We start from the raw sequence: 13,726 nt of genomic DNA on the forward strand, positions 1-13,726 counted from the left end.
ATCTTTTTACCATATAATATGCTTCCATTTGCTTAGAATCTTTTTTAGGTGCTTTGATTAGATTTTCTGGTTTTCTTTATATGAAACCTTTGCTGTTAAATCTATTGAATATTTTTTCTTAGTATAAGGTTTGGCAAACTTTTTCTGTACAGCATCAGATAGCAAATATTTTTCACTTCCTGGGCATATCATCCCTTTCATAACTGCTCAGCTCTGCCGCTGGAGTGCAAAAGCAGCCATAGACGATACCCAAGTGAATGAACATGGCTGTGTTCCAATAAAACTTTATTTAAACAACAGTGGGCAGTGGACAACTTGGTGTCCATGGGCTACGGTTTGCTGACCCCTGATTTAGGAGATCCTTCACACAAAAGCAACCCAGTAATCTGAAAACTTGCAGGAGGAAGTGCAGAGTTTCCATCAGTTGTCTCAGGGACATGTCACAGAACCTGAGGTCTGAACGTTTTGTTGGAAATTGCCTTCTTCTCCCACAGTTTGCCCATAGTGCGTTTCAGTTGTGACACACATCACATCTTGCTGTGTGTATCTGTATTCTGGTCTGCCCCCCTCTAGATGGTAAAATCTTTTGTGGGAGAGCCTGTGCTTTACTTACGCTTGCTCCTTAGCAGACTGTCTGGCCTGGGGTAGACAATTGATACATGTGAGTGAAATGAATACACGAGGTGCAGGGAGGGATAATTTCTTCGTGTACACGTGGAAAGGAAGCTGCCACTGCATGTATGTACGACTGTCAAATTCTGATTAGTTTATCTGTGCAGGTGCCTTTCGGTCTATTCCTTATCTTTGGTGATAAGCCGGGCTTAGCACTGGCCCCGTGACTGCGACTTTGACATGCTCTGGGCCCTCCTCCATCTGCCATCATTGTCGTAAGTGTGGCAGTCGGACCCCAGAGACAGAGTCCGGTGTCTCTGCTGTCTGCTTGTGGATTCACAGGGCAGACGACACACCATCGACGGCTTGGATCCTTGGACTAGTCAGTCATCTTTCCGGTCTGCCGCTCAGCTCCTGGGGTGGAGCGGGAAGGAATTATAACACAGATATCTAAAAGTGCAGGGGAGACCAAAAAATAACAAACTTTCTGACTGTCAGCTGCAATGAACAGCACCAGCTTCTTCCGGGCAGTGTTCCACACCAGACACACCTGCTTTCTCCGATACACACTGTAAATACACATACCAAACTGTTGCAACTGGAATACACATTGGGCAATCTGTCGAATTAAGTGAATTTAGCCCAAGAAGTGACTGAGCAAAGAGAAAGCTACAGTTGAAAACCCAGCAGGGAAAGAAAATCCATGTTGCTCCCAAGAAGCAGGGCGATTTTATTATCTATTTTCTCAGAAACAAATAATGACTGTGTCAGAATAAGAATGGTTGATAAGAATAGGTTGGAAAATTTTTTCCAGACATGCATCTTTTCCTGACTGTTTCCGGAAGGACTTGCGTGTGCCAGGACAGCGCTACTTTCAGCGTCATCAGCATCTCCGAGACCACGGCTGTCAGGGCACTGCGCCGAGTATATTTTGCAAAAGCTATCTTTGTGCTTCTCTCCCCTCACTTTATTTAGCTATCGCGACAGGTCCGAATAAATCACTGTAGTGTCTCCTCAATTTCCTCATCAGTAAGACACAGGCAGACTTCATGGAGTCCTTAAGAAGTAAGACTTCCTGGCTCAAGGCACAAAATAAAATTAGTAGATATTAAAACTTTCCAACAGCAAATAGCTATCGATAATAATATTATCTCTGTTCTGGGAACCTAAATGCTAATATTATTATATTTAAATGGATAATACATTTTTAAAATCACCTCTAGGTACTAAAGTCCAACAAGTAATTTCTCTTAACATTTGCTAGATTTTGACACCTTGGCTAAAAAATAAGTTTTTTTTTTCCCTCTAGAGTTGACAGTTTGTAATATAAGTGTCATTGAGATACAATTCACATATTATAAAGTTTACCCATTTAAAATATACAATTCAATGCTTTTCACATATTTACAGAGTTGTGTAATTACCATCATAATCTAATTTTTTAACATTTTCATCACTCTCAAAAGAAGTTCTATGTCTATTAGAAGTCACTTTCCATCTCCCCAACCCCAAGCCCTAAGCAACCACTAACCTACTTTCTGTCTCTACGGATTTGCTTACACTGGACATGTCACACGAGTGGGATCATATAAAGCATGGTCTTTTGTCACTTCTTCCACTTAGCTCAAAGTTTTTGGGGCTCATTTACATTGTACGATGTAAGAGTACTTCATTCTTTTCTGTTGCTGAACCGCGTTCTGCTGCTCGAGTCGAGTACCACACTTGCATAGCCATTCACCAGTTCACGGACATTCGGGTTGTTTATACTTTTTGGCTTTTCTGAATAATGTTGCCATGAAGCCTTGTGCAGATGTGTGTTTTCAGTTCTCTCAGATGACTATGAGAGAAATTGCTAGGTCATATGGCAACTCTATGTTTACCATTTAACTGCCAAATGATTTTTCAAAGTCATTGCACCATTTTACATTCCTCTCAGCAATATAGGGTGGTCCTAATTTCCCCACGTCTTTTTTGCTGTAGCCATCCCAGTGAGGGTGAAGTGGCAACTCATTTGCATTTCTTGAATGACTAATGATGTTGCACACCTTCATGTGTGCATAGTGGCCATTTGTACATCTTCTTTAGAGAAATGTCTATTCAAATGCTTTTCCTACTTTTAAACTGAATTTCTGTCATTTTATTGAGTTGTAATAGTTATTTGTATATTCAGGGTACTAGGCCCTTATCAGATATATAATTTACAAATATTTTTTCCTGGTCTGTTGGACGTCTCCACTTTCTTGACGGTGTTGTTCAAAGCACAAACATTTTTTATTTTGATGAGGTCCAGTTTATCTGCTTTGTCTTTTAGCATCTATATTTTTGTTGTCATATCTAAGAAATCCTTGCCTAACTCAAGGTCATGAGGATTTACTTCCATATTTTATCCTAAGAGTTCCAAAGTGTTATTTTTTACATTTAGGTCTATAATCCATTTTGAGCTGACTTTTGTGTGTGGTGTGAGGTTGGGGTCCAAATTTATTCTTCTGAATGTGGATGTCCAGCTGTTCACAGTACCATTTATGGAAAAGACTGTTCTTTCCCCATTGTAGTGTTTTGGCACCTTTGAGGAAAATCAGTGCCCCTAAGAGTAAGGGCTTATTTACGAACTCTCTCTTCCATTGATCTGTATGTTGGGTTTTATGCCAGCGCAGTGCTATTTTGACTGCTAGAGTTTTGTAATAAGTTCTGAAATTCAGAAGTATAAGTCCCCCAAACTAGTTCTTCAAAAGATGAGGTTTATTTTTAAATAAAGGGTTGTTTGTCATATAATTTGACTGTGTATTTGAAGATACTTTTAGATTCTGAAACGTTTGCAGAAGTTAGTCAATTTTCTTTTGTGTAGGTCAAAAGCTTTATCTGCCCAGCTGTCCCAACAGTGGGAAAATCATATGATATTTTTTGTGTACCTTTGTAATGGGTATGTGAGTCAGTCTTTGGCTGGTTGTTGGAACCTTCTCAAAGAACTTTATTTCAGAAGTTTGATTTGTTTAGTGGGCATTCACCCATCATCTCCTCCATGTCATGGCCTGTGCCCGGTGCCGGAAAAGAAAGATAAATGAGACATCATCTCTGCTTTCAGGATGCCCAGGCTCTAGCAGGGAACTAGTCAGAATTTTAGAGCTGAGTTTCTGGAGACTATCAACTTAAAACTCCTTTGCTTTATAGATATGAAATGGAAGCCTAGAGAAAGAGACTTAGGTGAAAGCTACAGTGTCCACACAAGTAAATAACTGTGAGCATAGTGCCTCGCACATAGTAAGCCCTCAATAAATATTTGGCATGGTTTGCTTTTTAGATGGTGTGCAGGCTGGTGGCTGGGACATTCACCCACGGCTGGACAGACGCAGAATGCTGAGAACATGCCCCGTCTCTCTCTGCAGACTGGAGTTCACATTTAAAGCCGCCTTTGTGCTCTGTCTAGCCTGGTGCTATTGACGGGCTCTTGGCAGCCTTTGCCCTGGAGACTGAACTCGCCTTTTTATCTTCTCTTTCTTTCTTTTTTCTCTTGGCACAGGGTGTCTTGAGACAGGTTGAATAAGCTCCCTGGAGCTTTGCCAGAGTCACAAGATGAGGAAGGTCAAGAAGCTGGGGAGAGCAGGGTGAGGAGGTTGGGGGCAGAGAGGAAGTTGGACATCATGTGGTTTTAGGTGGCTCAGACACGCTGAGATGCCAGCGTTAGTTCAAGGCTTTCGGGAAACCCGGCCCTTCTTGGTTCCGTCTGGTGGGCTTGGCTGGCCACTTCCTCAAACTCATGAGCAAAACGTTCTCCAGGTGAAATGGGGACGTGCCTTTCATGCCTGCTGGGTAGGCACGTGATTCTGGGGCCCCAGTGCCTTGTGTGAACCCCACTGTCACCCAGATCAAGTCTCTGGGGGCAGGGAATGTCTGGCATCGACGGTGGGAGCACTGAGTTTCGTTCAAGGCACTGATGCCAGGTTCTGTGTGATCTTCTCTGCCACTGATGGAGGAAGTGAATTTGAATATGTAGCAAGGTCAGGTGCACGTCAGAACTGAAAGGGAAAGCAGGAAGTGGCCAGGTTGCCCGGTTAGAGTCGGGAGCCTGCTGCCCGCCAGCTCCACCTGGGTTTCCTCATCCAGAGCTCCGAGGGCCCCATGCCCTGCGCTGCTTTTATCCGTAGCCGCATTGCCTTTTAGCAAACTAGGGGATTTACTTGTTTAGTATGTTTAATATTTACTGTCTGTCTTCCCCATCTCCCCTGCTCTTAAAGGACCCAAATCTTTCTTGTGGTGGTGGTTGAGTTTTGGTGTATTCCAAGCTTCTAGAAGGCTTGGGACACATGGCAGGTGGTCAGTAAATGTGTGTTGAAGATGGTTAATCCTAGACCAACCTATTCGAATGTCACGCAGATGAAATGACTTGATACCGTAACATGTGCAGGACCGTGCCTTGCCCAGAGCAGTGTGCCTGAGCTCTATGCCCGCACACAGCGAGGGCGGCGGCCCAGGTCTCAGCGGGCCCGGGACAGTCCTGCGTTTAACCTGTTTTCTGGAGTAATTACTAACAATGCTTCTTTTCAGTAAAAAACAACAAAAAAAATTTTTTTTTAGCTAGTAAATTATATGGTTTTCCTACATATAGGTGTTTTTACTTATTTACTAAACTTAAAAAAAAATAATGATCTCCTATTTACCGGGTACCATGTTAGATGCCAAACGCACTGGCCATAATATAGTTCCTTCCCTTCTAGATCTGTCTCCGGACTCTCACTGGAGAACTTGCGAAGTTCAATAATTCAGACTTAAAGCTGTTGGAGCTTTACGTTACTCTGAGCCTTGAGAGACACGGGGTGACGTAGCCCGGTCACACAGCACGCAGTTGCCACTTCTGGTTTTTCCTGGACATGGTTAGGGATGGCCCAGCGGCACCCGGTGTGACCCCTCAGAACACTGCTCCCCCAGACAGAATGTTCCGGTGATCTTCCTCGGCACGCAGTGGGCTGCACTAGCATAATAATAAATCCTGTCTCTTGCTGGAGCTGCTTCTACCTGTGGCGCTGGAGCCTTGGAGCACAGACCCGCTGCCTCTGGAGTCCGTTTTCCGAGTGGCTGTCTTTAAGCTTTGTACTCAACAGGCTCTATACTTACTCCTGTTCTCTGAATCTCATTATTTAATTGTTGATAAACTTTAAGAACATAATTAAGTGACAACCTCATGACTGGAACACAGGGTTAATAATCATGACAACTGGATTTACATCCATGTGGTTCTTTGCTGTTTTATGGGAGATTTTTCTCATCTATCAGTTTTCGCGCCTTGAGCAGTAACCCCACAAGGTGGAGGTGCTTGCTGTTATCCTACTGATTAAGGAAAACTGGGGTTCCAGGAGGACCGGTCACTAGGTGAGGGTCACGAAGCCAGAGAGCCTTGGTGCTGGTCCCCAGGCTCTGATTCCTGCGTGTTTTCCTGCTGAGTCACCGTCTGCTGGGTGCCACCGACCGGATGCCCCGAGAGTCCCCTCCTCGGGTTTCCACTCCATGATTCTGCATTGCTCTAGGACAGGCAGCTTTTTTCTTATTGTTTCCTATAAATGTGGAGATTGCACTCTGATTAAAGGCAGGATACACATCATGAATTAACGGGAATGCTGAGGACTCCAATTCTGATCGCTAATCTCACCCGGCCATCGAAGCACGTTCAGCCTCAGATCAGGTCTGGAATGGTCCTGCCCGGCAGGGGCAGGGACGGCGGCTTCTCTCACGTTCCTCTGCCTCCCTCTAGTGACTCAAGTCCAAATAGTGCAGCTGGGACCATTGCAAGAAACAGTGACGCGCAAGCTGGGCCTTGTCTACTCCTTCCCACCTCCCCTCCTCTCCTCCCTCGCACCTGCTGCGCGTGAAGTGCTGGGACAGACACCAGGGACGGAGGCAAAAGTCTGGCCCTGCATTTCCCCACTTAGGATGCACCAAAGGAGACTTAAATTTCCAGAGAACAGTGGTAGTAACTGCTCTTCCTGCTCCCAAGCTTCACTGTAGAAGGCAAAGCACTGTGTGACTTTCGAGACTTCTGCTAAGGGAATAGACCACTTTTTTTTCCGAGACAGGGTCTTGCTGTGTTGCCCAGGCTGATCTCTAACTCCTGGGCTCAAGCCATCTTCCTGCTGCAGCCTCCTGAGTAGCTGGGACTGCAGGCGTGTGCCGCCATGCCCAGCTTAAGATACTTTTAAATTTAGTATCTGCACATTAGGTCCTGGCCATGTGAGCCCTTCTCTTCTTCTCTCCTTCCTCTCTCTCATTCTCTCTCTCTCTCATCTTACTCTTCTGTTCCTTCCCGGGTACTCTTTTATTTTATATTTTATCTGCTCTGCCAATGAGCACTCAGGGCTGGGCACAGCACCAGGCACTGCTGAGCTGCTGGTGGCTCTCGTGCCTGAGGAGACCGTTCGCTTTCTGCGCTAGAACATCCGTTGATACGTCCAGCAGTTTGCACCAGAGATCACTGAGCGGTGGAGCGGGGCAGGGGTCAGACTTCTCAGTGACACCGTAATCCCACAAACACTACGGAGTTTACCACCAGCATCTTAGTCCGTCACAACAAGGAGAGGCTTCAGTGCAGGGGGTCCCTGCTACGTGGAAACCAGGAACAGGAAAGGGATTCTGCACGTCCTCGTTATGCAAGAGTCTGGGAGGCTTGAGTGCCCCCCCCCCCCCCCCGGTACCTCTAGAATCCAGCTCAGCATCCAGGTCTTCGTCACCACTCTGCTGTCCCTCGGACGCAGCCGATGTCACTGACCCGTGACCTCCCAGCTGACGCCCGGGGTACTGCGGACTTTGGTGTGTCTCAGAGGAGCCCTTTGGTAACCATAGAAACAAAGCTTCCAGCAGGCTAGTGGCTGGAGGGACCTTGGGAAAGGTGTCACCGGACGCTTCAGACACTGCATCAGACCGTTTTTACCTTACTGTGCACCGAAGCACAGTGCGTCGTAGTCAAGTGCTCGTCTCTCCGGCTAGAGTGGAAAGGGCTGCGGGCCTGCGTGGTGCTCATTGATTTGTGTTCTCAGTGCCTGGGACGTGGCTGAGGCTCAATAATCGGTTGTTTCAGGAATCAATGAAAGAAAGAATGAACGAGAAATGGTTAGCCTCAGTGGTACTTTGTTCTCAATGTCGGACACACAGATACTTAGTGTTTGGTGTTTTGGTTTGCCAAGGTGCCGGAGACACTCTCTGGAGGGTGAGCACCAGCAGCTGCTCTAGGAGGAAAAACAGTGCCTTGGCACCTGGGAGAGTAGCTAGTCCTCTGCCCTGCCGTCCCTGACGTTCCCCCGGCGCCCTCTACAGACAGAGCTTGACGTCTGCGCCTGCCATCCAAGGAGGCTGGACCAGCTTCAGGATGACAGGCAGGGCGGAGAAGGCTGGATTTGGAGCTGAGAGACAACACGTTGACAACTGACACGAACATGAGCGGAGTTAAAAGTGTCACGATGATAAGGAAAGTTTACAAGACAGCAATCTCCTGCTCACCCTCCCCTCCTTCCTGCCTCAACTTACCCTTCTGCCTTTAGGTTGATTTTTTAACCCATTTTATTAATACATATTCGAGTTTATAAGGTCTCTTTTTGCTTTTTGCTCCCCTTCTGTAGTCTTCTATTCTTATTTTATGTATGCAAAAACTTCTCTTTCTACTCCGAGGGCATTGCTTACATATTTTTGAAAAAGATTTTCGTCTGTTCTCTGCAATGTTTATATTGGTCTGGGTTCGTTTTTCTCCATAGGTATGTTTTGGTATCTCTATTATTGGAGACTTTCCTCAAACACCTGATGTCTTTAGCTATCCATTTTAATTTACAATGTTGTTTTAGTACGTTGAATGCAAGCTGTGTATGCATTGGTAGGGTTTGTTCGTTTTTCTTTTGGTTAACTGGTAGAATTTACTACAGTATCTCCAGCCAGATATTCAGTCTTAATGTTGGAGGGATTCCTCAAATAATATTGGTACATCTTTCTCAGTGGCCATTCAGTTTATTTACAGAAGAATTGCCTAATCTCTTGCTTTGGGTCAGAGATGAGTGTCATTAACCAACTGTTCCTTTTCTGGCAGCAGGGTAGAAAAAAAAATGGACTAAGAGTACCGTATTTTACTCCATAAATTTTCACTTAATTCTCTTGTTTTCAGTCCCATCAATATCTCTACCCTTCGCTACGTCTGCCCCTGAATCCAGAGGTGCTTGGGTGCAGTTTGTCCAGAGACAAACCTCCTGCATCTGGGGTGTGTGGGGGGACCAGGTGCCCAGCTGCACGTAGGGGGGCAGAGGTCCTAGCACCTACCTGTCATGCAAGGGGCTTTCGGCCAGTCCACCTGTTCCAGAACCGCACCCTTCATTCGTGCATCCCTGGTATCTGCAAGGGCGGGGCCTCTCTGGGATTCTGGGGGAGGGGGCGGCTCACCCCTCTCTCCAGGTTGTGGGTGGTCGTGTCACTGCCCCCCCTGGAGTTGGCTGCCACTCCCTGTCTTCCTCTTTCAAAAGTTGGTTGAAATCTCTCATCTACTATTGTCTCCTCTCTCGTTTTTTATTATTGTAATTTTTAATTATAATTTTTAAACCACTTTCTGAGTTTACTTTTAGTGGAGTTTTTTAAAAAAAAAGAGTGAAGAGATCATGTTATAGTCAATTTGTCATGTTTGACCCGAGGCTTTTATGATTTTTGTAATCAGAAAATAGTTATTAAAGTACCCTGAAACTAATATATATCTTTATGCAGCTCTTACGATAACACGTCTGTCCATCCTGTAGACCAGCTCCCCGCGGCGCTAACGGAGGGGCCGGGCACCGTCGCGGGGGCACGGCCCTCATCACCGCCACCGCAGACAAGGAGCTAGATAGAGCTCTAGCCACTTTTGAACGACACTTGTCAACGACAAGATGCAAATGTTTGGTTGACTTAGTGTAAGATTAATTAGAAAGTCTTGTGTGAGCGCAGAGATCTTCATTTTGGGTTTGATGATTTAATCACAGTTAATTACATAATTAACATGTAAAACCCTGGTGCAGTTCAAAAGTGGAACGAACGAGAAACTGGAATAATTGTTTTGATGAGATGAGAGCCATAAAGTTGAAATGGACTAATGCGTGTCCAACATGCAAACTATTGTGCAATTTGACCTAAAAATGACACAGAGAATAAACATAATAGAAAAGGACATTTAGTGCGTTACTGTAACTGCACCCTGTAAGTCCAAAAAGCTAGAGGAAATATTGAACATTAAGCATAGACATGAAAGGTATTTTTTAAATTGAACTTCCAGGGGTGAAAATGACAATATCTGGACGATTAATACACGGGTAGGGATTGATGGCAGATTGGACATCGCAGAAGAAAAGGTTTGTACACCTGAAGATGTAGCAATAAAAACTATCCAAGACAAGACCCTGAGACAAAAGCGATTAAGAAAAAAGAAAAAAAAGAAAAAGAACAAAACCCAGAACATCAATGAACTATGGGATAACTTCATGTGGCTGAATATATTTGCCGTTGGAGATCCAAAGGAAGAGGGAGACAGAAGATATGTTGAAAGGAATAATGTCCCCCCAATTTTCCAAGCATGAAAACTTTAAATCCACAGATCCAATACGATCATAAACTCCAAGCACAAGAGACATGAAGAAAACGGCACTGACTCATATTATAATCAAATTCCCTAAACCCAATGATAAAGAGGAATCTTAAACCCAAGAGAATACATGTATACACACCTGCTCAAAATTTACAGGAAATTCCTGCTCATTCATGAAGCTCAGGTTAAGATCTTCCTAATCTAGCTCCTGAAGGTGAAGTCGTGGGGACAAGCGCGTGTTAGGGTGAGGTGACAGATCATACTGTGCACCAGTCGTTGAAGTCTGACGGCTGCCACCGTGGAATTCCCTGTATGCTGAGACTCCTGAGACCGTGCGTTTCCATGTGCTATTCTGGGGTTGGTGGTGTCGAGTGATGGATGGAGCGCCATTGACTGGACCAGTTTGTGGGCTACTTGGCAAATGAGTCTTCTGGGAGTGTGAAATATTCACCGTTATACAGCAATTTGGATTTTTTTGTATAAATGACCAGACATGCGATGCACACAAAATACAAAAGACTCATATTTTTATTCTGCTCTGGGGTTTGGTCACTTTAGAACCAGAGACAGCCCGTGGAACCAACTTTCCTCTCCATAAAGTCACCACCGTGAACACCAGCCTCGTACTTCATTCTTGGAGGTAATACAACGTCGGGACACTAGAGGGCTCCACCTTACCATATAAACAATGACATCTCGGCAGAAAACCTTAAAAGCACAATTTCCAGGGCAACAACAAACAAGCTCTCATCCTTGACAGTGGGAGGGGTGGGGGCTGAGGAGGGAAACGGGGGGAGGGAGGAGGGGGCAGTTCCAAGTGGGTAGTTTCGGGTTCGGTGGATGTCACTGGCTGATGTTTTGCAAGAGTGACTGAAATTTCGAGTAGGCTTTGCCGGACTTAGATTTTCCACTTGTTTTTCAGATTTATATCTTTGGTTGAGCATCCAAAGCTGCTTTAAAGTCCGTAGTGCTGGAAAAAACCAAACCAAACCAAAAATTCATAACGGTGTGCTGATTACTACACGCGCCTGCAGAGAAATTCTCTTCCTGTCTGGATTTTATTTTGATAATCCAAAATTCATGTGGAGGCGATGGAGTGATTGTTCTGATGTTTAGGAGGCATGTGGTTTAAAACGATTGCATGTGGGTGCCCGAACTGTGTTGATCCATCCACACTCAGCCTGGCCGTCTTCCCTGGTGCCTGGCTAAGGCCCTGAGCTTCCGGTGTCACCTCAGCGGGACGATGGAGTGGCCCGGTGGGTGGCAGGGAAGTGGCCAGGACACGTGCTGGGAGAAGGCAAGCAATGAATTCAATTAGTTGAAGTCCTTCCTCTCACCCACCGGCCGGCCATTCATTTCTAAATAGTCTGTGAATTCCATTGTAATTTTCTGTTTAATCTAGAAAATTTGCAAGTGTGCTTTAGACTTTCACGTGGAATGTTATTCCTCTTCTCCTGGCATTACTTCCTAATTGTCGTCAGTAGCTGCAGACTTATGACTTACGGTTTGTAGAAGGTGTTGGTGTTCTCGTTGGCTGGATTTTGAGCGTAATGATGGTGTGCACCTACTGAGCGTTCGCTGCGTGGCACCCATGAGGTGTTTTGTGTGTTAACTCATTTAATCCTCACCAAACCCTGTGAGGTCGGGTACATTTTCCGTGTTTACTGACTTTAAAATTCTCTGTTTATTAGCTCAAGCTAGCGAACCATTATTCAGATCTCCCATATCCTTGCTTATTTTTGTCTACTGTTTTTGATTTTGGAGAGGGGTGTTTTAAGGTCCCCATTATGGGGATGGAGGGGTGGGGAAGCATCTAGGATGACCCCAAAGGCTTCCACCTTGAACTTCAGGGCGGAAAGGTGGTGAAGACCTTCCCTGCAGCGTGTGTGGTACTTCAGAGTTTGCACAAGATCTTTCTACCCCTTTAATTTTAAAATCCTTGCCTCTGAAGTGTTATGTGGGTTTGCTTTCTTTTCTTTTCTTTTTTTTCCTGTTCCTTCCTTCCTACCTTTCTTCTTTCCTTCTCTTTCAACAGGGTTATATTATTCGTTTGAAATGCAATTAGATTGATTTGTGTTAGCTTGCCTTCGGTTGCAGATTTTTATCCCCTTTCTACTCTTTTTGATTTAATTTTTTATTTCGAGTAGGTAGAACACAAAGATGTTTCAAGAGTTGAAACTGTACGAGGTGTTCCCAGACCAGGGCCACCTCATCCCTCACCCCCTCGCCCCTCGCCGGTGATGACTTCAGTGTTTCCTGTGTTCCTTCTTATAATGACAAGTTAACACGTGCACAGGGGAATCTTTGTCCCTCTAAATACTGACCCGAGTTCATAAAGGACATCCACCGTGGGGGCGTCACGTCTCCAGGAAGAAACGGCCGCTGAGTCACGAACAGAAACAGCTCCCACTGTGGTGGGAAAGCTCTGAGCCTCATATCCAGTATCTAGTACCCAGTATCCAGTATCCTGTGTCTTGTGTCTCATGTCTAGGAGGATACTAGAGGCTGGTGAGGGAAAATGCAAAGAAGGGTGAGAACCAGGGTGGGACGTTCCCGTGGACAGAAAGTGGAGCGACGGCGGGAAGTCCCGTCCCAGGACAAGCTGTGTGAGGGTCGGGCGGGAACGTGAAGCCCCCGCCTGCAGGTATGGTGGCCGCAAATGTCACCACCGCCCTGTCCCAGCACACCGCTGGCTCCACCGAGCAGTGGACGAGTGCCCTGTGGCCGCTGTAATGAATGACCACAAACTGGGTGACTTAACGGCAGCAGAGATTTACTCTCCCACAGTTTTGGGGACCAGAAATCCAAAATCAAGGTGTGGGCAGGGCCGGGCTCCCTCCAAAGGCGCTAGGACAGGATCCTTCCTGCCTCTTCCGTGGCTGGTGGCAGCGTCAGTCTGATCTCTGCTGTGTCTGCTGTGTGTGTGCGTGTGTGTGTGTGTATGTGTATGTATGTGTGTGTGTATATGTATGTGTGTGTGCGTGAGAAACCCTCCCCTCTCTTCTCTTACATTGAGCATCTAGACATAGATGCCAGACATTACAGGGATTTAGGGCCCATCCGTATAATCCCAGATGATCTCCTCTTAAGATCCTTCATCTAGTTACATCCTCAAAGACCCTCTTCCCAAATACAGTCTCACGGGTCACAGGTTCTGTCTTTTGTGGGAACGCCACCGCCCCACCCTCTACACAGCGCACTCATATATTTTTTGATTCGCCCTGTTGAGTGGTCCCTGAAGGCGGGGGGAGGAGGAGGAGGAGGAGGAGGAAGGGGCCAGCGGAGGGGCAGTCCCCGGTGGAGGGGATGAACCAGGAATGAGGAACGTGCTGCCTTAGCGGTCCCAAGGGGGGAGGTCAGAGGTCAAAGTGTCCTGCCTTAAATAAATGCTGCAGAAAGGACTGAGAACATTCCACAAGGGTGGCGAGAAGTTGGTGGGGGAAATTAGAACTAGTTTGCCCCAAAATACAGCATTTTGACATGCGGGACTGACGGAAGAAGTCTCAAGGTCTCTCTGACTTTCCCACCCTCTCAGACTCA

At 45.9% G+C, this 13,726-nt stretch overlaps 1 protein-coding gene across 1 annotated transcript in view; it reads right to left on the reverse strand.

Annotated features, from left to right (window-relative positions):
* Nucleotides 1-718: 718 nt before the first annotated feature.
* The window catches only part of PRKCQ (protein kinase C theta), a 71,990-nt gene continuing 58,982 nt past the window's right edge, over nt 719-13,726 (reverse strand). The window contains exon 17 of the mRNA XM_069458639.1: nt 719-1,026. Coding sequence (XP_069314740.1) covers nt 1,000-1,026 — 27 coding nt within the window. The 3' untranslated portion in view covers nt 719-999. The remainder of the gene's footprint in view (nt 1,027-13,726) is intronic.

The sequence above is a fragment of the Eulemur rufifrons genome, chromosome 25, assembly GCF_041146395.1.
Source record: "Eulemur rufifrons isolate Redbay chromosome 25, OSU_ERuf_1, whole genome shotgun sequence".
Classification (NCBI taxonomy): Eukaryota; Metazoa; Chordata; class Mammalia; order Primates; family Lemuridae; genus Eulemur; species Eulemur rufifrons.